The following is a 24,852-nucleotide window of genomic DNA, read 5'->3' on the forward strand; positions in this document are numbered from 1 at the left end:
CACCTCCGAGTCCACCAGGCAGTCCGCAGGGGGGAGGCAATCTGTTCCTCCCCCCGGAATTCTCCTTGGCCGGCTCCGCTCCGCGGCAAGTCCGCAGAGCCGCCGGCCAGGTCCATCCGCTGCCAGACTGCTGGTCTTCGGACGCAAATGGATGCCATTTGCATCTGAAGTCAGGCAGCAATAGACAGGACAGGCGGCAGTGGATGGCAGCGGACGGACGACAGCAGGTAGGATCCAGCCCACGCGGATTCCCCCGAGTGGTGGTGAGTCTTTCGTTCTGCTGCAGGCTCGGGCGGGGGCGGATTCTTAGAAACCAGCCTCATTGGAGTCGGTGGCAGAATTCTCCACCATCCCTACCAGCATCATGATTACAGAATCATAGAATCATAGAATATTAGAGTTGGAAGGGGCCTATAAAACCATCAAGTCCAACCCCCTGCTCAATGCAGGATGGTGATGGTGATGATGATGCATTTATATCTCACATTTTTTCCTCTTGCAAGGAACTCAAGGTGGCTTACATGGTCCCCCTCCTCTCCATTTTTATCCCCAAAACAACCCTGTGAGATAGGTTAAGCTGAGGGTCAGTGACTGGCCCAGACTTACCCAGTGAGCTTCAGGGTCAAGTAGGGACTAGAACTCAGACCTCCTGACTCCCAGTCTGACACTCTAACCACTACAACACAACTGGCTGTCATGAGACGTATGGGTTCTTCCCATATGTCCCATAGCGTCTCTACCATCCTTCTGACAGAGGAAGGTACTATGCTACAGCAGCTTCCATGCTGCCAGTATAAGAAGAGGGGTTTAGGGATCCCTAGTTCTCCTCAAGTTTCTTCATGGGGGGCAGAGATGCTTGGGGTGCAATCTGGAGAAAAAAAGGGGGGGAAATATCAAGTGGGAAAGGATTTATATGCCACCATCACTTGCCACTTCTCTGCTTCCAATCGATCCCTCCCAAAGTAGTTTTTCATGCAAACAAAGGGCTGGCAGACTATTGTTTCTTTGGCTCTGAGAGTGCTTTGCAGTGGGAGCAATGGAGCAGGAAATCAAAGTGCCTTCCACTCCCAGTTCTGCTGCCTTTCCTATACCAACGGGCAGCAACTACAAATGTCTGGGCCAACTCCTGCCCCTTGAGATGGGCTGCTTGGCTCTCCAGTTGCAAACTCAGAAGTGAGAGAGCTGTGTAAAGGGACTGGCACCTCTGTCGATGCTGATGGGGCTCTTTGGGGTTGGGATGTATAAGAAATTAGTTTTAGCTCATCTTTTATCAGGATTTTAACCAGTTTGCACCTTCTGGACCAAACACAGACTCGGACACTTGTGCTCCAAGTCCATACGTTGCCAAGCTTGCAGTGAGATTCACAAACCAAACAAAAATGCATTCAACAGCATGCGTACATTTGAAAAATGCATATGGGGGGGATGCACACAAACGCCCTTTAATCAATGCATCCTTTTCAAAAATGCGTACATTTCAAAATGAGTGTATTTCAAAAAAGAGCACAGCTGATGCATACATTTGGAAAGCATGTACGAAAGCCCCAGTTTTGCTGATTTGCACACCCCTATTTTGTGGGGAGGAAGTTAGCACCTTGGCCTTCCAGCCCAATTTGCCATTAAAACAAGTGCGTGCTCAAAACACACCTTGATTTAAAGGGGAAATGGGCCTTTTTGCTGCTGCTGCACCTCTGAAATTCAGTGCTGTGGCAGCACTTTGGGGATACTCCAGGGTCAGCAGGGGCTGCAAAACAAACTGGGGGGCCACATGTGGCCCGCAGGTCATGTGTCGCCCATCCTTGCTCTACACCTACTATCTCCTCTGTTCCCTGCATATATCCAATGAAGCAGGTCTTTGCCTTACAAAAACTCATAAGCACAGTCCACCAGTTACTTCACTGAGGTTGCAAGCGTCCTCTCCTTGGTCCTCTCCCTTCACAATCACACACTCCAGGGTACCAGACTTCAGACTCTCTACTTTATTAGTTAACAACCAGGCTCTTTACAAATGCACATCCTCGGAGACTCTTTTACAAAGGAAAACAGTTACTCCACACAATTACAAATATCAGTAGAGGATCCAAGTGGGAGTTAGAGATGTTGCCAGTAGTTTAAACAAGAACTTGCCAGCCAGAATAACTTGGGGGAGATGCCCCTCCCTTACAGTTGTGCCCTCCTACATAGGGAGGCTATCATGCATAGCCTACTGGGTGGAATGTCTGAGCTCCGCCTCTAATTTTTCCCGCTTTGCTCTGCGCCAGACTCTAGCATCCTTCAGGTCTCATCCCACACTCTCCTCCTCCTCCGAGACCTGGGTTCTCGTGGGGGAGGAAAGGGGGGCTTCAGGTAGAGCCATCTGTGTGCCAAGTTCCTGAGAAGAATGTCTATCTGTATCTGAGCTCACTAGGGAGGAAGCCACCCCTGGTTCTGGCTGTTCCCATTCTGAGTCTGAGCTGCTAACTATCTCCACATGTTCAGAATCATTACTGACAGCAAGGCCTTTTAAAAACATTCAGCTGTACTTTATGTCATCCCTGCTTGGAGCCAAATCCCACTGTCATGTCCAGCATGTGATATCTGCAACCATCAGGAGCTAGATTCTGTGGAGCAGCCAACATGGGCCAGTTACCAAGAACAGAGTAGGGATGGCGGAGAATTTCTCCCCGAAACTTCGGGGGACCGAGCGCCAACGTGTTCGGCCCCCCGAACAAGTTTCGGGGAGAAATCCTCCGCACCCCCCTGCACCCCGCACCCCCCCCCCGGGACGGGACTTACCTTTGCCGAATGTCCCTCCCGGCGGTGGGTCCAGCCGGCGGTTCAGCAGGTGTTCGTCCGGGGCAGGAGTGGCAGCCGGTCTTTTGACCGGCTGCCGCCCCCGCCATTCCAATAAAAGAAAAAAAAAACGCCCCTGTAATAGGCTACGTGACGATTAACATAGCCTATCACGGCTAGATCTCCAAAGTCAGCCGTGATAGGCTACGTAAATCGTCACGTAGCCTATCATGGGTGACTTTAAAAAAAAAAAAAGCGCGTACAGATAATGGCGGCCCCCATAGGGAGCCGCCATTCCCGTTCCTTATTTGGTCGCTGTAGTCTACGTAAAGATTTACATAGACTACAGCGACCAAATAAGGAACGCGAATAGCGGCTCCCTATGGGGGCCGCCATTTGCGCATGCGCTTTTCTTTTTTTCTTTGTTTTAAGTCACCCGTGATAGGCTACGTGACGATTAACGTAGCCTATCACGGCTGACTTTGCAGATCTAGCCGTGATAGGCTACGTTAATCGTCACGTAGCCTATCACAGGGGCGTTGTTTTAAAAAAAAAAAACTTTGGAGTTCGCGGCCGGGCAAGGCGGGAAGCCTCCCCCCCGGCCTGAATTTCGGCCAGGCGAGGCAGGAAGCCTCCCCCCCCGGCCTGAACTTCACGGGGGAGCAGCGAAGCGCCTCCCCCCTACCGCGAACAAGCTTCGAGGACAGGTAAGTGACTTTCGTCCACCCCTAGAACAGAGCTTCCCTATCAGATGAATGCAGTCGCCTTCCATGGAGACAAGGCTTTGAAGGATGAGTTCCCATCTTCAATTTATGCACAGGTGATAGGAAGCACTTGATCAGCTTTATCACCTATAGTTAGGTCACCGCCTGGCACGCTAAGAGGTAACGATCTGTACGGACTGAGAGCAGTTTCACACATCCAGTTTATCAAACGATAAACACAATGATCATGTGGAGGGCATGCATAAACCTGAAGGGATACTGCTTAAGACAGATACTTTTATCTGTTGACGCCCAGCATTTCCTCAGATTTGGTAAAACAGGCCAAGGAAACCTCGTTGTCAGGGTGGAAACTGAGCCCATAGAGCCCCAGAGCAGTTCTGATTCTGAACAGCAATTCGTGGGAGAAGAGCCAGCTCATCCCTCACAGGCACAGCAGCTGGCAGAGATTCCTCCTGCCGGCATTCCTGAGACAGATAGTGATCCTAGCAGTGAGAAAGTGCGGGAACAAGGCTTGCTAGATGCTCGATGCAGACGCAGAGAGCGATGAGCGATGGAGGGCGCGGAAAGGAGGCATAGCGCCCGTTTGGCACGCAAGCAACGGCCGCCTCCCATGGACCCAAGGGCAAGAGGGAGGATCTCTCCCTAGCCCATAAGTTCTGGGTCTTCAAGTGACTCTCTTTCAAACGGGGATCAACTGCCTATTCGAAGCTTAGGCCACTCTGCTGTTCCTTGCTTTAGTCACTGGTGATTAGCATCTGAAAGAGTCATTAGGTTGTAAAAGGATTACAGCTTTGAAAAGAATCCTTTTGTCTGTGTCTTGAGTTGGCTATTGGAGTTTACTGAAAGAGGCCGCCAGGGCGTTCCTGACAGTGGTTTCATAATTTTGATTCAATAAATAATAATAGTAGCAGCAGCAGCGGCGGCTTGGATGCAGAGAGCCCCTTCCACAAACAGAAGTGCTTGCGCTGACACTGGGGTCTCCAATTTGCATTAGGGTGGCCATCTGTTCTCTTTAACAGGGTACAGTCCTCTATTAGAAGGGCTGCCCTGACTCTGTCCAAGTCCAGTTTAGAGATAAAGAGCCGTAAGAAGGAAGAACAGGAGCATCCTTGAAATTGCCAATCAACAGTGAACACCTGGATAGCAGACCGAACAGGCAGATACACAGGTGACCTGGTGGAATGTCTATAATTTCTATTTAAATTATAAAAAATATTTTTTATTTGCATTTACATGTACAGATTAGCATATGCAAGCCATCTTCCTCTTTTGGACTCCTTTTTTTTAAGTGATGTATTTTCAACTTCTTAGCAATGCATAAGTGGTCACCCTAATTCCCATAGGCACCCCACATTGTATCCGGTCCTTCCCTGGAGGTTCCCTGAACTATCAGGAGAATCTTATCCAGAAGCACCACAGGCTGCAGTGGGAAAGAGGGGGTGGAAAACAGAACTTTGCACTTCTCTGCATCCAAGCTGTTTTCTGCTATAATTAGTGAGAATTGTGTGAGAGAGTGTGCATTTCCGGAGCTGGAAAATATCATTCAGTTCTGAAAAGTTTCAAAGGGAAGAAATGAGCACTAAAAGCAATTTATCCTACCCTAATTTCCAGCTCCTCGGCATAATTTTACAGTGAACAACCACAGCGAACATTAGCTCTATAAAGGAAGCTGCTTGTGTGTGCTGTGCTGTCTGAGTTTTCAGATACATGGCCAGAAGGGTTTCTAATTAAGTCTTGCCGTAAGTCTTTCCTCAGCATCTGCAGAACATCTTGCTGTAGAAAATACACTTCTTCCCCCCACTTCCTAATGGACGCATCAGAACTCAGTGTTATTTACATTTCAGTCCCTTTCTCCAACCTGATTAAACTCCTCACATATGTCTGTCTGGCTCCTATCATACTCCTATTCCTTTATTTGGCATTAGTTCCTTATCTGACTGTTTTTCTATCTCCCCCATGTACTATCCTGCTTCGCTGAATGCTGCTCATATACTTATAATGTCTGGTTTGTTTGTTTTTAAATAAACTACATATTTGAGGACCTCCATCCCTGTCCCATTGTGTCATTCTTTCCCTGCTTAGATGGCTTAATTCCTGCCATAATGCACCATGATTTGTGTTTAAAGCCCATCACGTCTCATTCAGGTATATGTATGTACTGCCATTCACATGTAAGTGAGGACATGTGGTAGCAAATTCCATAGAAACCGAGGAAGCTGCCTTAAACCAGGTCCATCTAGCCTGGTATTGTCTTCTGGCTTGAATCTTGATGTTTACACATGCGAAACAGGCTCTTTACCACTGAGTTGTGATCTTTCCCCTACATTAAATGGACTTACATACCAGACATACCTTAGCAGAATGTCCAAATCCCTCTCTTTAAATAAAAGAGAACTAATGGTGGCCCCTGATTATGCGACACTCTCCCCAGTAAGGTACACCTTGCAACAACACTGTCATATGCCAGATTAAGACTTTCCTTTATTGCCAGGCATTTCACAACATATGCTAAGATTTTTAACAGGTCCTGGGAATTTTACTGTTGATTGTGCAAAAGTGTTTTATGTTTCTGTATGCAAATGGTTTATATTATTTTATTATTTTGTATTTTAGGGCATTAATCTTTATAAACCACCCAGAGAGCTTTGGATATTAGTCAGTATAGAAATGTAATGAATGTAAATGAAATGAGAAGGATGAGTGACTGTTCCAACCTCTTTTTATATATAACTATTGCTATTGTTATTATGAGGCACTGAAAAAATCAAAGACAAATAATGCTTTAAAAAGAAAATACACTGTTTTTGCCATTTAAGTTTGAATATAGCCAACAGCATTTCTTTAAAGACAAACCTTGTGGAAAAACGCGCTGTCCTCCCTATTGAAATCTGAAATGGCATCCCTGATCAAGATATATGAGAGCCTTTCCTGCTAAACTACACCCCTGAATAGCATATCCTTTCTCAGCTGACACACAGACAGCGCTAAATCTTTTCTCAGATTCAGTTATCAAACAGCCCTTGAAATACGGTGACAGCTTGGAAAGATAAGCATTAGCAGACATTATCTCCAGAAAATGGAGGCAAAAGTACACTTTTACAACTTACAAACTTGGTTACTTGTAGGTTAACATTTATAATACCTGTCCCAGCCTAAGGCTAATACAGTCCAGCTTAGCACCAAGATCTGGGAGATTTCAACTGTTCGGTCTCTTCCAGCATTGAGTGTATGGTGACAGTGTCCATTGAAGTCCCAAACCTGCAATTTAAGGTAGAAAATTAGTATTTCCAAACAACAGCAAGGTAGGAAATGTCTCTTGGTAATTTCAGAAGTAATATAAACAATGGAAGAATATAGGCACTGCTAAGGCAGGCCTATTAGGCCCATCTGCTGTAGGGGAGCAGCCATAGGCCAGTGGCAATGTATGTGTTTTGCATGCAGAAGACCCAGGTGGTGGCCAGGGGGAATACATGGGGAAGGGAAAGCAAGGAAGAGGAGGCAACAACAGCCTGGAGGTAGGTGGGTGTCAGGGTGGAAACTGAGCCGATAGAACCCCAGAGCAGTTCTGATTCTGAGGAGGATCAGCAATCCATGCGAGAGGTGCCAGCTCATCTCTCACAGGCACAGCAGCTGGCAGAGATTCCTCCTGCTGGCATTCCTGAGATAGATAGTGACCTGGGCAGTGAGAGAGTGTGGGAGGGGGCCTTGCTAGATGCTCCACACAGATGCAGGGAGCAACGAGCGATGGAGGGCGCGGAAAGGAGGTGTAGCGCCCATTTGGTGCGCAAGCAACAGCCGCCTCCCATAGACCCAAGGGCAAGAGGGAGGATCTCTCCCTAGCCCATAAGTTCAGGGTCTTCAAGTGATTCTCCTTCAAATGGGGACCAACTGCCTACCCAGAGCATAGGCTACTCTGCTGTTCATTGCTTAGTCGCTGGTGATTAGCATCTGAAAGAGTCATTAAATTGTAAGGATTAAAGCCTTAAAAAGAATCCTTTTGTCTGTGTCTTGAGTTGGCTATCGGAGTGTACTAAAAGAGGCCACTAGGGCGCTCCTGACAGCAGATAGGAGCGAGGTGGGGGGAGTGGCAGTGGTGACAGCTGTTGGGGGGAGAAGACAAGAGGAAGGAGGGTAGTGGTAGTGACAGCTGCCACCTGGGTAGGGGCAAGAGAGAAGAGAGGGCATGTGGGGCTCCAAAATACCCTTTCTTAGGGGGCCAAAATAGGTTGAGATGGTGCTACAATGCTCACAGAAAGGTAGCATGGCAGAGAGATGGTTTGAGCCTGGTCTTCTCTTTGACATCATCACTTTCTACATGCCAGGTGATGTGCAGAAGCACTCAAAAGATGTAATTCCCCAACAATATTCTGAACTATTATAATCACAGGATGATACCATGCCTTTTTTTCTTAACATGCAAATCAGGTTTAAAGAATAACAACTACAATAAGAAGTTGGATCCAGACTTGCCCTTTTGCTCATGGAAGGACTCCTTCCATCTCCAGAGAGAACCGGAACATAGCGGGGGCTTCTCACTGGATGGAGGAGACAAAGCAGGAATTTTATCACCTTCCCCCTGCAGACCTCAACTCTCCAGAACAGTGTGGGAGGTGGATCTGGAAGCTGCAGCAAGAAGGGGGAATCATAAAAAATCTCTTCCAGCAGAACTCTACTGAGTGCAAGTCTGAATCCAACCCAAGATGTCTTTCTTTGACCATTTCATAATCCCAGAATCTAATTGCTAATATATTTTTCCCTCTACAACTCACTATTGCATGGTGAAGTGTTTTATAAAACTCTGTTTCTGGGGATTTGAACTGACTCCCTTCCTCACCCCACCCCCACACACACCTTCACTGTTCCATCTGTGCTTCCAGTGAACAGCCTGGTCTGAGTCCCATCAAGAGCCATAGTACTGATCTCAGCATTGCCATGGCAACCAGTAAACTCTTTGATTTTCTGCCCGGTATCAATCAGCCAGAAGATAACAGTAGATCCTGTATCTGAACTGATTACCTAAAAAAAGAGTTGGGGGTGGGGGAGTTGCTGGAATTAGAACCTTGCATGTTTGTTCTCCATGGCTCCCACACAAACACCTTCAATGCAATAATCATATAACATATGCACACTTCAGTTATATAATTACCAATATTTGAAATGCAGATCTGAAAAATGTCGACATTTGATTTTCTCATCTCCTTTCTTTCAACTCATTAGAAGATTTATCTTCCTTCCCCATTAAAGTTTATGGGCTGGTTCTTATCACATCTTAAATACCTGCCTTCACAGCAAGCTCCGTTTAACTAAAGTGTAATTATTTAACTGCCATTATCATTCAACAGAGAAGAGAGGTGACTTGTTCCTGCAAAAGATAATACCCCAATCCAGAGAGGGACAATGTGTCCTTAGCCATGAGAATTGCAGTCCTTTTCTGACAGAAATTCAAAGGGTGCACTGGAAAATGTGCTTTACTCTATGCAGGGAGATAAACCAACCTTACTTATCTCAGTGAATTGATCCATTGAGTAATGGATCTTAAGAGCTGATCTAGGGAATGTTTCAGAATGCATTAGCTTCAATTTAAAATGATAACACTGTGGTCATATGTTGGAGGAAAGATTATGCTTAGTTCCCTGTAATAGCTTTAAGTCCAGGGCTTGTTAGGTTGCTAATAATTCTCTTCTTGCCATTTGTTGTATGATTTATTGTAGGATAATTGAATCTCATCCACCTTATTCTATGGACTCATCCATATCTTACCGGAACAGTGAGGGAGCCACTCCTCTGTAGTTGGACTGTATGCCACCTTGAGAACATCTGAGAAGAAGACTTAAAGCCTGGTCCAACTGATGTGGTTCCCTTTTACAGATGTTACTGGAGTGGAATGGGATCCAGCCATGTGGAAGTTGCTCCAACGGCATCAATGAATGGTATAACAACATGTCCAAAGCCTTTCATTCTTTTGTTTCTAGACAGTCAACCACTTGGCTCATGGATTACGCTGCCTAGTCTCTGAACACTATTCTGAACAGGTCCGCAAAGTTATAGAATAGTCAGAATCCAAAAAGGGTCTACCACAATACCGTTTCAACACTTACTGAGGAATTCTCAACCATCTAGCAGATAAATGTAAATTCCTACAGAACAAAACTTTGTGGCAGATTTGTTCTTCTCTAGGGGTTTTCTGAGATGGGATTTCTGTATTTGGCTTGATCATGGATCAGCAGGTAATTCATCCCATATGATTTGATTTCCCAGAACAAAGTGCCACCAAGAATGCAGGTTCATTTCTGACTTCTGGTGTGGGCTCACAGAATTTTTAGATAGAGGACTCCAAGATCAGGCATGTCTTTCAACTTTACAACTTAAAGCTGTCTTTACCTGATTCAAATTTGATATAAGACCACAGAACATACAAAATGCAAAGCGGTTGCAAACAAAATACATTTCAAAAATACATTTCTAATCATTATTTTAAGAGTATGTCCTTCATTGTAAAGATTAAAGTTTCTCACCCAAATAGCATGTCTGAGCTGAAACAAAAAGGAGCAGAAAAGTCACTCTGAGACAGGTGTTTTGGTCCCAAGGAGGACAGATGGTATGTCCTGAAATTGTCATATGTTGCCTCTTATATTTATATGATTTCTCTTTGTGCTGCTTACTTGATTCAGCTAATAACAATGAGTTATTTTTTTCCAAAGTTCCCAACTATGATTTTGGAGAGTAATATGTTTACTCCATATCTTTGTCGGCTTTGCTGAGACACACTTCCTTAAGTTCCCAAACAGGACAATATCTGCTTCTTTTTCATAGGTTTATTTTGTTAACTATTTTAAATTTGAAGTGTCTTTCAGTTCTGTTTATTTCTCACAATATTTCATGTCATCTTTCACTCTTTTGTGTCATAAGCTGAACTTGTGAACAATAGTACAGTAAGCAGTTATTCTTCCATCCTTCTAATGCATATTTTGCTTCTTCCTGAGTTTTCATGGGAAACTGGTTGTACCTTGCTTTTATCATACTCCCTTAACAATCTGAAAAGTTCAGTGCAAAATAATGGCATGTCAGCATGAATGCCTCTGTTAGAATCAAACTGATTCAAACTTACCATGATAGTCATAGAATCATAAAATAGTAGGGTTGGAGGGGGCCTACAAGGCCATCGAGTCCAACCCCCATAGTATATTTTAATATATCATTTGTTTCTTTATGAAAATTATAAGCTTATGAGAGTTACAGCTTGTGATAGAGGTAAAGACCAACATCTTCTATTTCCAAGGCAGCCTATTATGCAGGTTGGGTCAGGAGTCTTGCAAAGACTTCTGGAGCAAATATTTGTCACAACTTGGATCTTAAGAAGCAGCCTGGTTTGAGGACATGAGTCAAGAGACACGCTTTCCCACATGAAGACGAGTTTTACCTGACTTTTAGGGCGAAGGAGGGGTTGTTAAAAAGCACACAAACTGTTAGACATCAGAGATAGTTTATGAAAGCAATCTGAAATGATTGCAATATCAGTAACAACCAGCCTGAAAGATCAGGAGTCAATCACATTGGCTCAATAAACACCCGTCAGGAAGGCACTTCAGGAACTGGGTTTAGTCGACAGACTTAAGAAAATTCCCTTAAGAAACTCGTTAAGTTTCTTCAGCTCTCTCCAGCAACAGCTCTGACTAGGTGTAAATCAAATATCACTCCTTTTGGAATCTTTTGGGTAGTGTACCACATATGGATCTCTTCCTTATCACTGTACTAACACAAAAACATTCCTTGCGATCTTCCCCGAGGCAGCCTCTGAAGACTACTTGGAAACTACAATTGGTGCAAAATTGGCAGCTAGGTTGCTGGTTGGTACTAATTGCTGGGAACATACCCCAATGGTGTTAAAATGACTCCACTGTTTCTCCCTTTGTTTCAGACCACAATTCAAGAAAAGCTAGCTTTAACCCTTTGGAGCCTTTATAGACCCACCATTTTACAGTTTTACCACAAAGTAATTGCAACAAAAATAATAGATGGCTTTTCAAACTCAGAAAGGAATCCAGATCAGCATGTCCAAATCAAAGAGGGAGAAGACCAACATTTTGGAGTTCCATTGTAGATTTTAACCCTGAGTGATATGAACATTGGCACATTACTAGGGTCAACTGTTCAAGGTAACAGCTTAAGCACAGATATAGCCAATAAAAGTTGTTCACCTTTAATTTAGGGAATGCCCTCCCCAGAGAGGTCTGCCTAACAAAGTAGTTCTCAACATTAGGTCCCCAGAAGTTGGTGGACTAAAACTCCTATCACCACCAGTGACCATAGGCAATAGTCAGGGATGATGGGAGTTCTAGTCCATCAACATCTGGGGACCCAAGATTGTTAGTCACTGGTGTGGCATCTTCCTTGGTAAGTTTTAGGTACTAGAACTTTATATTTGTTCTAGAACTTCTAATGAATGATAATTTTAGAGTTATCAACTGAAAAGTTTTATCCAGACTGTTTACCTGCTGCATCATCTGGGTTTTACTAATTTTAATGCCAGGATGCTGCTCTTATCTTTTTGCTACTGCTAACCAATTTGATATTTTGATATTTTTGAATATATTTATTGTTTTCCACTGTAGAAAGAAACTTAAATTAAAAATTTAAGAGTGGGATACATATACTTGAAATAAAAATAAATGCATTTCAATTCTATCTAAACACAAAATATATGCTGGGAGTTTGGGGAAAAGGTTGCTTTTTTCCTGTCCAGTAATAGCAATGATTCATCATTGCAGCCAAATGTACAATAGGGAAGTTCACATCACACACACACACACACACACACACACCAAAAGGAAGTGGGAGGGTGTGGAGTTGTTTGAGCTAGACCCCTTGTGATCCACACTGCACCACTGTTCCATGCTGATCCCCACAGGGGAAACACTTCCTCACTGTCTGCATATTCAGCTGGCATGGAAACAGGTTCTGTGCACATACTGATGTATATGCATAGAGCTTCTTCACACAAGGAGGGGCCATGATTGGGCCTCACATGAAGGAGCTCTACGTGCATACATCAGTACATGTATTATGTCCTTTCTCACATTGGTCAAACACATGGATGGGAAAGTTCTCAATGGGACTTACTTCTGAGTAGACATGAATAGTGACTTATCTTTAAGCATAACGAAACCTCTTATTATAAATGCAATGAAATGCTACAATGCCTATGTTATGTGCTTTAGTAATATTATGACTTTTTTCCATGACGTGCTTTGGAATGTCTAGTTTTGACAAGCTGGTGAACTAAAGATCAGCAGATAACCTGAGATGCCTGCACATTTAAAACACCCCCACCACTAACAACACCACCCACCCACCCACCACCAATCCCATACAATGGAGACTTAGTCAAGCACAAGAGGTTTGCTGCCCTTCAGCTTTGGAAATTAAATGAACCCTCCTTGTGAAGTAGTGATATGGTGCATACTTATTGTTTTAAATTAACTATGCTTCTCTAAAGCCCTGAAAGCATAATTACAAATGGTGCCCAAGTAGAATTTTAATTGCAACTCGATGTGCTTTTAGTAACAGAAGTATTACCAGTGGCCTGTTGCAAATTCTTCTCGAAAGAACCTGGGATGCTAACACCTCCCATTGCCACAAGGTGATAGAAAGGAAACACAGGAGCCTCCCTCTCAGCAACAGCTGAACAGCCACAATCTCAAGTTAGCAAGAAAGAGCAACAGCCATCTTATGGCTACTCAAGCCCAGCAGGTGGTAGTTCTTGTTGGGCCTTTTTAAAGGGTTCCTCCTTTTGCAATTCAGCTCCTCAAAATAGAATAGAAGCTGCACTTCTGACATCCCTACTGAGAACCTTTGATCTATACAAGGTGTGCTGCCTTGAGCCTGTCCACCACCTTCACTGTCCACCACCTTCGCCCACCATAGCCAATCCCTGCCAAAGATTGCTACTTCATCCAGCCAATTGCTACAGTACTAGGCATTGTTCAGGATACAGCAAAGCTGCTGTATATTTGTCCATCTAGGCCAATATTGTACACTAGGTAGCAATGGCTACCTGCTACTGGAAATGCCAGGGATTGAACCTGGGAACTCTCTTGGGGTGGACCATCTTAATCAGTCCACCACCCTTGTGAAGAGGAATGTCAATATAAACTTCATAAGGAAGTGGTCTGACCATGAGAATGGGTTCACAGAGAATGATGGATGGATGAGAAATTCATTTCAGTTCATTTTTGTCCAGAATTTGTCCAGTTCACACTAGGACTGTGCACCGCTTTGGTCTGAAGCCAGAATAACAAGGCGAAGCAGGCTGATCTGGAGGTGCCTCATCGCAATCAGAAGCAGATCAGAATAGCAACAAGGCATCCCAAAGCGAAGCAGCTCATCCGCCTTGGAGATTCATAGCTCTTCTTATGCCTTCTGAGCAGCCCAGACAGGCTGTCTCCAAAATGTATCAACTTGTGAAAGATCCCGCAGAGGGAGAGGAGGAGGGAGGGAGGGCAGAGGAGGCGGAGATGCCAAATGTATCAATTTGAGAGAGATTGGACCACCAGGATGGGCAGAAGATGAGGAGGGAGGGGGAAGGGGAAGGGGAAGGGGAGAGGAGAGGAGAGGAGAGGAGAGGAGAGGAGAGGAGGGAGCTTTGCTTTGAATCAGCCTCCGTTTGCTCACTGTGAGAGGGGTGGTGCTACTAAAGAGGAGAGGATGTCTGAACATTGTTTGGGTAGAGCAGTGGTCTCCAAAGTGGGGTGCACGCACCCAGGGGGTGCACAAAATGATCCACTGGGGTGCATGAGTTGCCTCATAATTGAGCAGCCTCATGCTGTCCTGAAGAGCTGCCATTGTGTGCAATGATGGTGATGGCAGCGGCAGCGGCAGCATCAGCATGGGACAGGAACCAAGAGGGAAGCTCCGCAGCATTTCTCTCTCAGCTCCAGTCCTATCCTGCAGCTCCTGCCTCAGCCGCGGCCACTGAGAGCAACTGTACCAGTCTCTGCCAGCCATGGCAGAGGAAGGCACAGTTGCTTGCTCGGCCATGGCACCGGAGCAGCTGCCTTTGATTTTTTGGTTTCTGGGAACCGTGGTGCCCACCCTTTCCCCCTCGTAGGTGGTGCAGTTCGTCCCTGGCTCTGCACTCGTCAGAGCAGCACAGAACAGGCAAAAAGGAGGCATTCCTGGGGGTGGGGAGGGGACCACGGAAGCACCATTACGACGCTTCCTATGCTCTGTCTGGCCTCCCCTCCCCCTGCTCCGACACACCCCAGCTAGACAGCTGAAAACGGCCATCTAGCTGCAAATTCAGGACAGCTGGAGCGTGGAGGAGAGGATCCCCTCCATGTTCCACCCACCCTGCATTGGATAGTCAGTCGCCTCCAAGTTTAAAGGTGGCTGACTACCCCCATAGGATTGCACCCTAAAACATTTAAAAAGAAACAAGTTCCAATAAGACCAGACTTAAAAAAAACCATGGCTGGTCACTCAAGGAAGACTTCCCAAAATAACGATGACTTCAGGAGGTGCTGGAAGGAACACAACATTGGTGCCTGCCTGCCCTCCAAAGGCAGGGAGTTCCACAGGAAGGGGGTCACCACACTGAAGGCTCTTTTCCTGGTGGACTCCAACCAGGCCATGGGTCCATGTGGAACCACCGGCACCATGCCTTCTGATGACCTCAGTGGCTGGTTGGTAAGGAAGGATGCGCTCTCTCAGGTATCCTGGTCCCAAGTTGTTTAGGGCTTACGAATTGTAGTCCAACACATCTGGAGGGCACCAACTTGAGGAAGCCTGCCCTAATCTGTCTCTCTGGCCAACACCAAGTACAAAGTCTCAAACCTGGCACCTGAGCAGACTGGTCTCCTGGTGAGGGAGATGGTCCTTACAGATAATAGCAAACCCCTCCCTATATTGGTGCCACACTATATACAGATCCACTCCTGGCTCATACAGACAGGACCTGGTGACACACACCAGGTCGACCCCTTCATCCACAATTAAATAGCAGATGAGAACTGTCTTATTATGGACTGGACTGGCATTGACTGACCTGGAATTTTGGGCATTGTGCACAGGTGAACCTGAGTTTACCACAGAGGATGCAATCAACAGGGAGCTGCAACCAATCTCAGCTCCCTGATGAAGATACATGTACAATAGGTGTACTTACATTTTCAGGCATATATTTAAAACATCTTGTTGTTGTTGTTGTTCAGTTGTTCAGTCATGTCCGACTCTTCCTGACCCCATGGACCATAGCACGCCAGGCCTTCCTGTCCTGCGCTGTCTCCCGGAGTGTGCTCAAGTCCATATTCATTGCATCGGTGATGCTATCTAGCCATCTCATCCTCTGCCGTCCCCTTCTCCTTTTGCCTTCAATCCCAGCATCAGGGTCTTTTCCAGGGAGTTTTCTCTTCGCATTAGGTGGCCAAAATATTGGAGCTTCAGCTTCATTATCTGTCCTTCCAATGAGCACTCAGGGTTGATTTCCTTTAGGATTGACTGATTCGACCTCCTTGCAGTCCAGGGGACTCGTAAGAGTCTTCTCCAGCAACACAGTTCGAAAGCATCAATTCTTCGGCGCTCAGCCTTCCTTATAGTCCAGCTCTCACAGCCATACGTTGCTACTGAGAAAACCATAGCTTTGATTATACGAACCTTTGTCGGCAAGGTGATGTCTCTGCTTCTTACTATGCTGTCTAGGTTTGCCATAGCTTTCCTCCCAAGGAGCAAGCGTCTTTTAATTTCATGGCTACAGTCACCGTCTACGGTGATCTTGGAGCCCATGAAAATAAAATCTGTCACTGCCTCCATTTCTTCCTCTTCCATATGCCAGGAAGTGATAGGGCCAGATGACATGATCTTAGTTTTTTTAATGTTGAGTTTCAAACCAACTTTTGCACTCTCCACTTTCACCCTCAGCAAGAGGCTCTTTAGATCTTCTTCGCTTTCTGCCATTAGGGTGGTATTGTCTGCATATCTGAGGTTGTTGATAATTCTCCCGGCAATCTTAATTCCGACTGGCGATTCATCCAACCCGGCATTTCTCATGATGTACTCTGCATATAAGTTAAATAAGCCGGGCGACAATATACAGCCTTGTCGTACTCCTTTCCCAATTTTGAACCACTCGGTTGTTCCATGTCCCGTTCTTACTGTTGCTTCTTGACCCTCGTACAGGTTTCTCAGGAGACAGGTAAGGTGGTCTGGTACACCCATCTCTTTAAGAATTTGCCACAGTTTGTTGTGGTCCACACAATCAAAGGCTTTAGCGTAGACAATGAAGCAGAAATAGACTTCTTTCTGGAATTCTCTTGCTTTCTCCATGATCCAGCGAATGTTGGCGATTTGATCTCTAGTTCCTCTGCCTCTTCGAAACCCCGCTTGTACTTCCGGTAGTTCTCAGTTCACATGCTGCTGAAGCCTAGCTTGTAGGATTTTGAGCATAACCTTGCTGGCATGTGAAATGAGCGCAATTGTACGGTAGTTTGAACACTTTTTTGGCATTGCCCTTCTTTGGAATTGGAATGTAAACTGACCTTTTCCAGTCTTGCGGCCATTGTTGAGTGTTCCAAATTTGCTGGCATATTGAGTGCAGCACTTTAACAGCATCATCTTCTAGGATCTTAAATAGCTCAGCTGGAATACTGTCATCTCGGCTAGCTTTGTTGTTAGTAAAGCTTCCTAAGGCCCACTTGACTTCACCCTCGAGGATGTCCGGCTCAAGTTCAGTGACTGCACTATCATGGCTATCAGGGACATTAAGATCTTTCCTGTATAGTTCTTCTGTGTATTCTTGCCACCTCTTCTTAATCTCATCTGCTTCTGTTAGGTCCCTGCCTTCTTTGTCCTTTATCATGCCCGTCTTTGCACAAAATGTTCCCTTGAGATCTCCAATTTTCTTGAAGAGATCTCTAGTCTTTCCCATTCTGTTGTTTTCCTCGATTTCTTTGCATTGTTCATTTAAGAAGGCCTTCTTGTCTCTCTTTGCTATTCTCTGGAACTCTGCATTCAGTTGGGTATATCTTCTCCTTTCTCCCTTGCTTTTCACTTCCCTTCTTTCTTCAGCTACTTGTAAAGCCTCATCAGACAGCCACTTGGCTTTCTTGCATTTCTTTTTCTTTGGGATGGATTTCGTTGCTGCCTCCTGAACAATGTTACGGACCTCTGTCCATAGTTCTTCAGGCACTCTGTCTATCAGGTCTAATCCCTTAAATCTATTCCTCACCTCCACTGTATATTCATAAGGGATATGATTTAGGTCATACCTGAATGGTTTAGTGGTTTTCCCTACGTTCTTCAATTTAAGCCGAAATTTTGCAATAAGAAGCTCATGATCTGAGCCACAGTCAGCTCCAGGTCTTGTTTTGACTGACTGTATAGAGCTTCTCCATCTTTGGCTACAAAGTACATAATCAATCTGATTTCGATATTGACCATCTGGTGATGTCCATGTGTAGAGTCGTCTCTCGTGCTTTTGGAAAAGAGCGTTTGCTATGATCAGCGTGTTCTCTTGGCAAAACTCTATTAGCCTTTGTCCTGCTTCATTTTGTACACCAAGGCCATGCTTGCCTGTTATCCCAGTGATTTCTTGACTTCCTACTTTAGCATTCCAATCCCCTATGATGAAGAGGACATCTTTTTTTGGTGTTAGTTCTAGAAGGTGTTGTAGGTCTTCATAGAACCCATCAACCTCAGCTTCTTCGGCATCAGTGGTCGGGGCATAGACATGAATTACTGTGATGTTGAATGATTTGCCTTTGATTCGTACTGAGATCATTCTATCGTTTTTGAGATTGTACCCCAGTACTGCTTTCCCCACCCTTTTATTGACTATGAGTGCTACGCCATTTCTTCTAAGGGATTCTTGCCCACAGTAGTAGATATAATGGTCACCTGAATTAAATTCGCCCATGCTTGTCCATTTTAGTTCGCTGATTCCCAAGATGTCGATGTTCAGTCTTGCCATCTCATGTTTGACCACTTCCAGCTTACCTTGATTCATTGATCTTACATTCCAGGTTCCTAAACAATATTGTTCTTTACAGCATCGGACTTTCTTTTCACCACCAGACACATCCACAGCTGAGTGTCCTTTCGGCTTTGGCCCAGCCGCTTCACTCTTTCTGGCGCTACTTGGAAATTCCCTCTGCTCTTCCCCAGTAATATATTGGACACCTTCCGACCTGAGGGGCTCATCTTCCAGCATCATACCTTTTAGCCTTGTGATATGTTCCATGGGGTTTTCTTGGCAAGAATACTGGAGTGGGTTGCCATTTCCTTCTCCAGTGGACCACATTTTGACAGAACTCTCCACCATGACCTGTCCATCTTGGGTGGCCCTGCACGGCATAGCTTATGGCTTCACTGAGTTACACAAGCCCCTTTGCCACAACAAGGCAGTGATCCATGAAAGTATACCCTAAAAATATAACATATCTTGAGTGAAATGGATTATCTAGATCCATTTCAATCAGGCCTCAGGCCTCGTTTTGGAACAGAAATTGCCTTGGTTGCCCTGTGGGATGACCTCTTCCAGGAGAGGGATGGGGGGATTCTCCTGGACCTCTCAGCAGCTTTTGATACCATCAACTATGGTATCCTTCTGGATAGTTGTCTGGGTTGGGAGTTGGAGGTACTGCACTGCTGTGGTTCCGCTCCTACTTGGATGGCTGATTCCAGAAGGTGGTGCTGGGGGATTATTGCTCTGTGCCATGGCAATTTTGCCATGGGTTTCCACAGGGCTCTATTTTATACCCCATGCTGTTTAACATCTATAACATCTATATGGGGGAGGTTATCCGGAGATGTGGGCTGAGGTGCCATCAATATGCAGATGACACCCAGCTCTACCTCTCTTTCTCATCAAACCCAGCTGAGGCAGTGGCTGTTCTGAATCAGTGCCTGAGCACGGTAATGGACTGGATGAGGGCCAATAAACTGAAACTCAGTCCAGACAAGACGGCGGGACTGTAAGTGGGTGGTTCGTCTGCCTGGCTAGATGATATTCAACCTGTTCTGGAGGCGGTTGCACTCCCCCTAAAGGAACAGGTTCATAGTTTGGGGGTGCTCTTGGACCCAGAACTGTCACTTGAGTCACATGTGGGCTCAGTGGCATGGAGCAGTTTTTATCAGCTTAGGCTGGTATACCAACTACGCCCTTATCTGGACAGAGATAGCCTAGCTACAGTTATCCATGCTCTGATAACTTCTCGTCTGGATTACTGCAATGCATTATATGTGGGGCTGCCTTTGAAAGTGGTCTGCAAAGTTCAGCTGGTCCAAAACAGGGCAGCAAGATTGTTAACAGGGACTGGCCAATGAGGTCATATTATGCCAGAACTTTTCCAGCTGCACTGCCTGCCAGTCCATTTCTGGGCTGAATTCAAAGTGCTGGTATTAACGTTCAAAGCCCTAAACAGCTTGGGGCCAGGTTCTCTGAAGAATCGCCTCCTCCCATATATGCCTGCCCAGACCTTACAATCATCCTCATCAGCCCTCCTCCATGAGCCCCTGCCAAAGGAAATGAGGTGGGTGGCTACTAGGAGGAGGGCCTTTTCTGCTGTGGCACCCAGGCTGTGGAATGAGCTCCCTAGTGAGGTTCACCTGGCACCTACATTGTATTCCTTCTGGAGCCAGGTGAAAACCTTCTTATTTTCCCAGGCATTTTTGCATTTTAGCTTTCTAGACTTTTAGCTTTGCTGTTTTAAATCTGTATTTTAAATCTCTGCATTGCTGCTAGGTTTTATTCTGGTTTTATTCTGCTTATATTGTTATATTGTGGTTTTAATGTTTCTTTTATATTTTATATAGTTTTACTGTGTGCTTTGTGGTTTTAATTTATGTGAACTATCCAGAGAGCTTCCGCTATTGGGCTGTATAGAAATGAAATAAATAAAATTAATAATAAAATTAATAAAATAAGACGTAGCCCTCACAGCTTTCACCCTCTTCCATGTTCTACTCCTTAGAATCTCAATGACCTTCTGCAGTCTTTCATTTGTGATTTTTATCCTGCCAACAGTAATTGGGTACTTGGCATAAAAACTTTCATTCAGCCTTAGCCTTTTGCTGTCACCCTCATTCAGATTCCAAGTACTTGATTCATACAAGAATACATGACAAATTGCAGCCATATCAACTCACTGCTTAGTCTCTTTGCAGACAGCAAAGATGGCTGCAATGCACTGAATACAGTTTTGCTAGCACTTTGTTCTGTATACCTTTTTATGAACTTCTAGGAGAAGTTATTGTTAATCTGAAAAGGCAGAACTGGGACTCATTCTTCAAGGGTCAGGAACACCTGCACAGCTAGGACCTTACTCTTTACTACCACCAAGTACCAAGCCAAGACCAGCACCATCATTTCATATTGCGCTTACAGCCTTTGGCAGCTCCAGAGGGCTCAGGGCCAGGACTGCAATGGCATCTATATATACTATATCCATCACCTTCGTCCAACTTGGACACATCTCCCACTGGCTGTCAAATGCCCTTATCAACCTCCGTATAGTTTCATCAATTACATAATTGAATAGCACTGGTCCCTGGATGGATCTTTGCCTAATACCCATCTCCACATTGAATTTTTTGGAGCACTCTGACCTTGTGCACATGGAGGTAGCAGATCCAGATTTAATTTTCCCTATTAGTCAAATGCATTCCATCTGCTTTCAGGAGATCGTAAATTATCTCTGCTTGGCAAGTCAACTGCATAAGCAAAAGTCCAGAAACGTGATGCATAGCAGTTGCCCATATCTATTATAAGTCTCCACTAGTCATCTGAGAAAACTAGATCTTTGTTGAACAAGCTGATCAAAAACCAGAGGCTCAATTCAGATATCATGGCATGGTTTGCATCATGATATGTATTAGCTATAGTTTAGAATCCAAGCCACGATTTGAGCTTCCAGATGTATAACAAGCCAACCATGGTTTAACCTGCTTGTCTTATTTATTAATTTATTTATTTATTAAATTTATTAATCGCCCATCTGACTGGTCACCCAGCCACTCTGGGCGATGTACAACCCACCATAAAACAATTTAAAACAATAAAATTTTACCATAAATTTTTTTTTTAAAAAATACCCTAACCCACCCCAAATGCCTGCCTGTACAACCACGTTTTTAATGCACGACGGAAGCTCATTAAAGAGGGGGCATGATGGAGTTCCCTAGGGAGGGAGTTCCACAGAGTGGGGGCCACCACAGAGAAGGCCCTCTCCCTCGTCCCCACCAGTCTAGCTGTCCTGGCTGATGGGACAGAGAGAAGGCCATCCGAGGCTGATCTTGTTAAGCGGCCTGTCTGGTGTTGCTGGAGGCGCTCCTTAAGATAGGCTGGGCCGGAACCATATAGGGTTTTAAAGGTCAAAACCAACACCTTGAATTTGGCCCGGAAAACAACTGGTAACCAGTGCAACTCCTTCAGCACTGGAGTGATGTGATCTCGCCGGCGGCTGCCTTTAATCAGGCGAGCCGCCGCGTTCTGTACCAGCTGCAGTTTCCGAACCGTCTTCAAGGGTAACCCCACATAGAGCGCATTACAGTAGTCTAAACGAGAGGAGACCAGGGCATGTACTACCGATGGGAGCAGATGGTCGGGAAGGTAGGGGCGCAGCCGCCGTATCAGATGGAGTTGATACAGCGCTGTCTGCTTTCATTTTCCATCCTTTCAACATTCTGCTTTATAAAATCACAACACTAAACTTCAGAAGTTCCCTCTGAGCAGCAGCCTCTGCAGGCAGAATCCTATACCCACTTACCTGAGAGTAAGCCTTATTGGACTCAATGGGAATTACTTCTGAATAGACTTGTATAGGATGGCACTGTTAATCATGGCTTAATGATGTGCTGTGATGACTGAATTGAGCAGAGCATTTTTCTGTAAATTATTTACAGCAGGGATGGGGCGCTTCCAGCCCTCTGAGGATGGAGCACCTCCAGCTGTGGCCTCTGGGGGTTCCCATCCAGACTGCGAGCTTCTTCTGCTGTTATCTCCAATCACAGATTAATATCCTGCCCTTAAATACCTTGCACAGAACTGCGCTGTGCTTTGCAGGCATGAATGCTGTGGCATAGGACTGTGCTATGCGTTGCAGGCATGAAAGCAGTGGCATAGGACTGGAAGACCACTGTGTTGATCTGCCAGGTGATCAGGAAAGGACCAATGTGCCATGTGTCCAGCTTCTGAGACAGCCTCGAGGTATGCAGGAACTTGGTTGAAAGTCACACTCTGTCCCCTACCTTCAACAGAGGGCCAGGTTGGTGGTGACGGTTGGCAAATTGCTTGTATGCTTCTTTCACCTGGTCTAGTTGATCTTTCAGGACCGCCTGTATGGCTTTCAATTCCTGCACCATGAGGTCTGCAGCAGGGACCTACAAGGGAGGCACCACTGACAGGAAGAATCTGGGGTGATAGCCATAGGTGGCAAAGAAGGGGGTCTCCTGGGTGGACACAAGTGGGGAGTTATTGTTCATGAATTCTGCTAGCAGGAGTAGATCCACCCAATCATTTTGCTGGAAACAGACATAACAGCATAAATACTGTTCCAACATGGCATTTGTGCATTCTGTCTGGCTGTCCAATCGGGGGTGATGAGACAGGTGGACTTGTACGCTGAGGGCATGAAAGAGGGCTTGCCAAAACTGGGCTGTGAATTGGGTCCCTCGGTCTGAGATCAGGTGATCCGGGAGACCATGAACATGGAAAACCTGGGTCAGGAACATCTGGGCAGACACTTGAGCTGAGGGGAGATGAGCACATGGGAGGAAGTGGGACACCTTGGTGAACAGGTCCACCACAACAAGAATAGTAGTCATTCCTTTGGAGCTGGGCAGGTTGGTGACAAAATCCAAGGAGAGGGTCTTATAGGTCCCAAAGAGACCAGCCGGTCGGCTGTCATGGCATAGCTGGACCACCTGTCCTCGTATGGTTCCTGGGGGAATATACAGGTAACTTTGGTGGTACAACAAGCTATTCTGCATGGAAAGGAGGTTGCCTGCAGCAGGGGTTCCAAACTGGAGGTCCGGCTGGTGCGCTTAGACATAAGTGTCACTCTACTGCGGCCCCCGTTCTTGGTCCACCAGGGACGGGAGTTGCTGGGTGGCTGCAAAGTTTTCCAGGCACAGGATGGGCCACAGAGGATGACCAGTTGTCTCAGTTCAGTATTCAGGCTTGCGGGAAAGTGCATCTGCCTGTTTGTTCTGGCAACCCAGGAGGTACGTGACAGTGAAGTTGAACCGGGAGAAGAAAAGAGACCATGGGATCTGGTGCTGGTTAAGTCTCCAAGCACTTTGCAAGTATTCTAGGTTTCCATGATCCATCCATACTTGCATTGGATAACATGCCCTTCCGGCAGGTAACACTATAGCTCAAATGCCACCTTGACAGCCAGTAGCTCCTTCTCCCAGATAGTGTAGTTCTGCTCAGATGAGTTGAGCTTTCTCAAATGGAAGGCACAGGGGAGTAGGGTCTGCCCCTTCACAGCTGGCTGGAACAGGAGTACCGCCATGGCCTTGTCAGACACATCAGCTTCTAGGATGGAAGGCTTAGTGGGGTCCGGCTGTTGCAAGATGGGGGCTGAAGTGAATGCCACCTTGAGGCACTGAAATGCCTGCTGAGCAGCCTCTGTTCACTGAGGCTTCTCCTTGGCTCAAAGCAGGTCCAAGAGGGGTGCAGTTAATTCAGAGAAGTGGGAAATGAACCATTGGTAGTAGTTGGCAAAGCCGAGAAGATGTGGTACATCTTTCATGCAGCAGGGCACCTGCCATTGTAAGATGGTCTCTACTTTTGCTGGGTCCATCTGAAACCCAGAGGGGGAGATACGGTGGCCCAGGAAGTCAACAGCAACCAGGTTGAATTCGTACTTCTCCACCTTGGTGAATAAATGGTGTTGTCTTGGCTGCTGTAACACTGACCGCATGTGGTTCTCATGATCATAGGGTTTGCATGAGAAGATCAGAATGTCATCCAGATAAATCACTAGGAATCGGTCTAGGAAGTTCTTGAAGATGTCATTCATAAAATGCTGGAAGACAGCAGGGCTGTTGCATAGCCCAAACTACATCATGGTATCTTCAATATCGCCATACCTGGTACAGAAAGCTGTCTCCCATTCATCCCCCTCCCAGATGCATACTAGATTATAAGCCCCACACAGATCCAGCTTAGCAAAAATCCCAGCCTCCCATAACTGCTCGAAGAATTCAGGGATCAATGCCAAAGGGTAGCGGTTCCAGACAGTGATCTGGTTGAGGGCCCAGTAATCATTACACAGTCTCAATTCCACACACTTTTTCTTGATGAACAATACGGGGGTGACAGCCGGGGACATGGAGGGACAGATGAACCCTCGATGCA

General features: G+C 45.7%; 1 protein-coding gene across 1 annotated transcript in view; it reads right to left on the bottom strand.

Moving 5' to 3' along the window:
- The window catches only part of WDR49 (WD repeat domain 49), a 275,211-nt gene that overhangs the window by 157,778 nt on the left and 92,581 nt on the right, over positions 1-24,852 (bottom strand). The window contains exons 8-9 of the mRNA XM_084847441.1: positions 8,349-8,513; positions 6,640-6,755 (exon numbers count right to left, since the gene is read on the bottom strand). Coding sequence (XP_084703567.1) covers positions 6,640-6,755; positions 8,349-8,513 — 281 coding nt within the window. The remainder of the gene's footprint in view (positions 1-6,639; positions 6,756-8,348; positions 8,514-24,852) is intronic.

Source organism: Heloderma suspectum, chromosome 3 (assembly GCF_057233095.1).
Source record: "Heloderma suspectum isolate Gila_16-S chromosome 3, 16-S_ref, whole genome shotgun sequence".
Lineage (NCBI taxonomy): Eukaryota > Metazoa > Chordata > Lepidosauria > Squamata > Helodermatidae > Heloderma > Heloderma suspectum.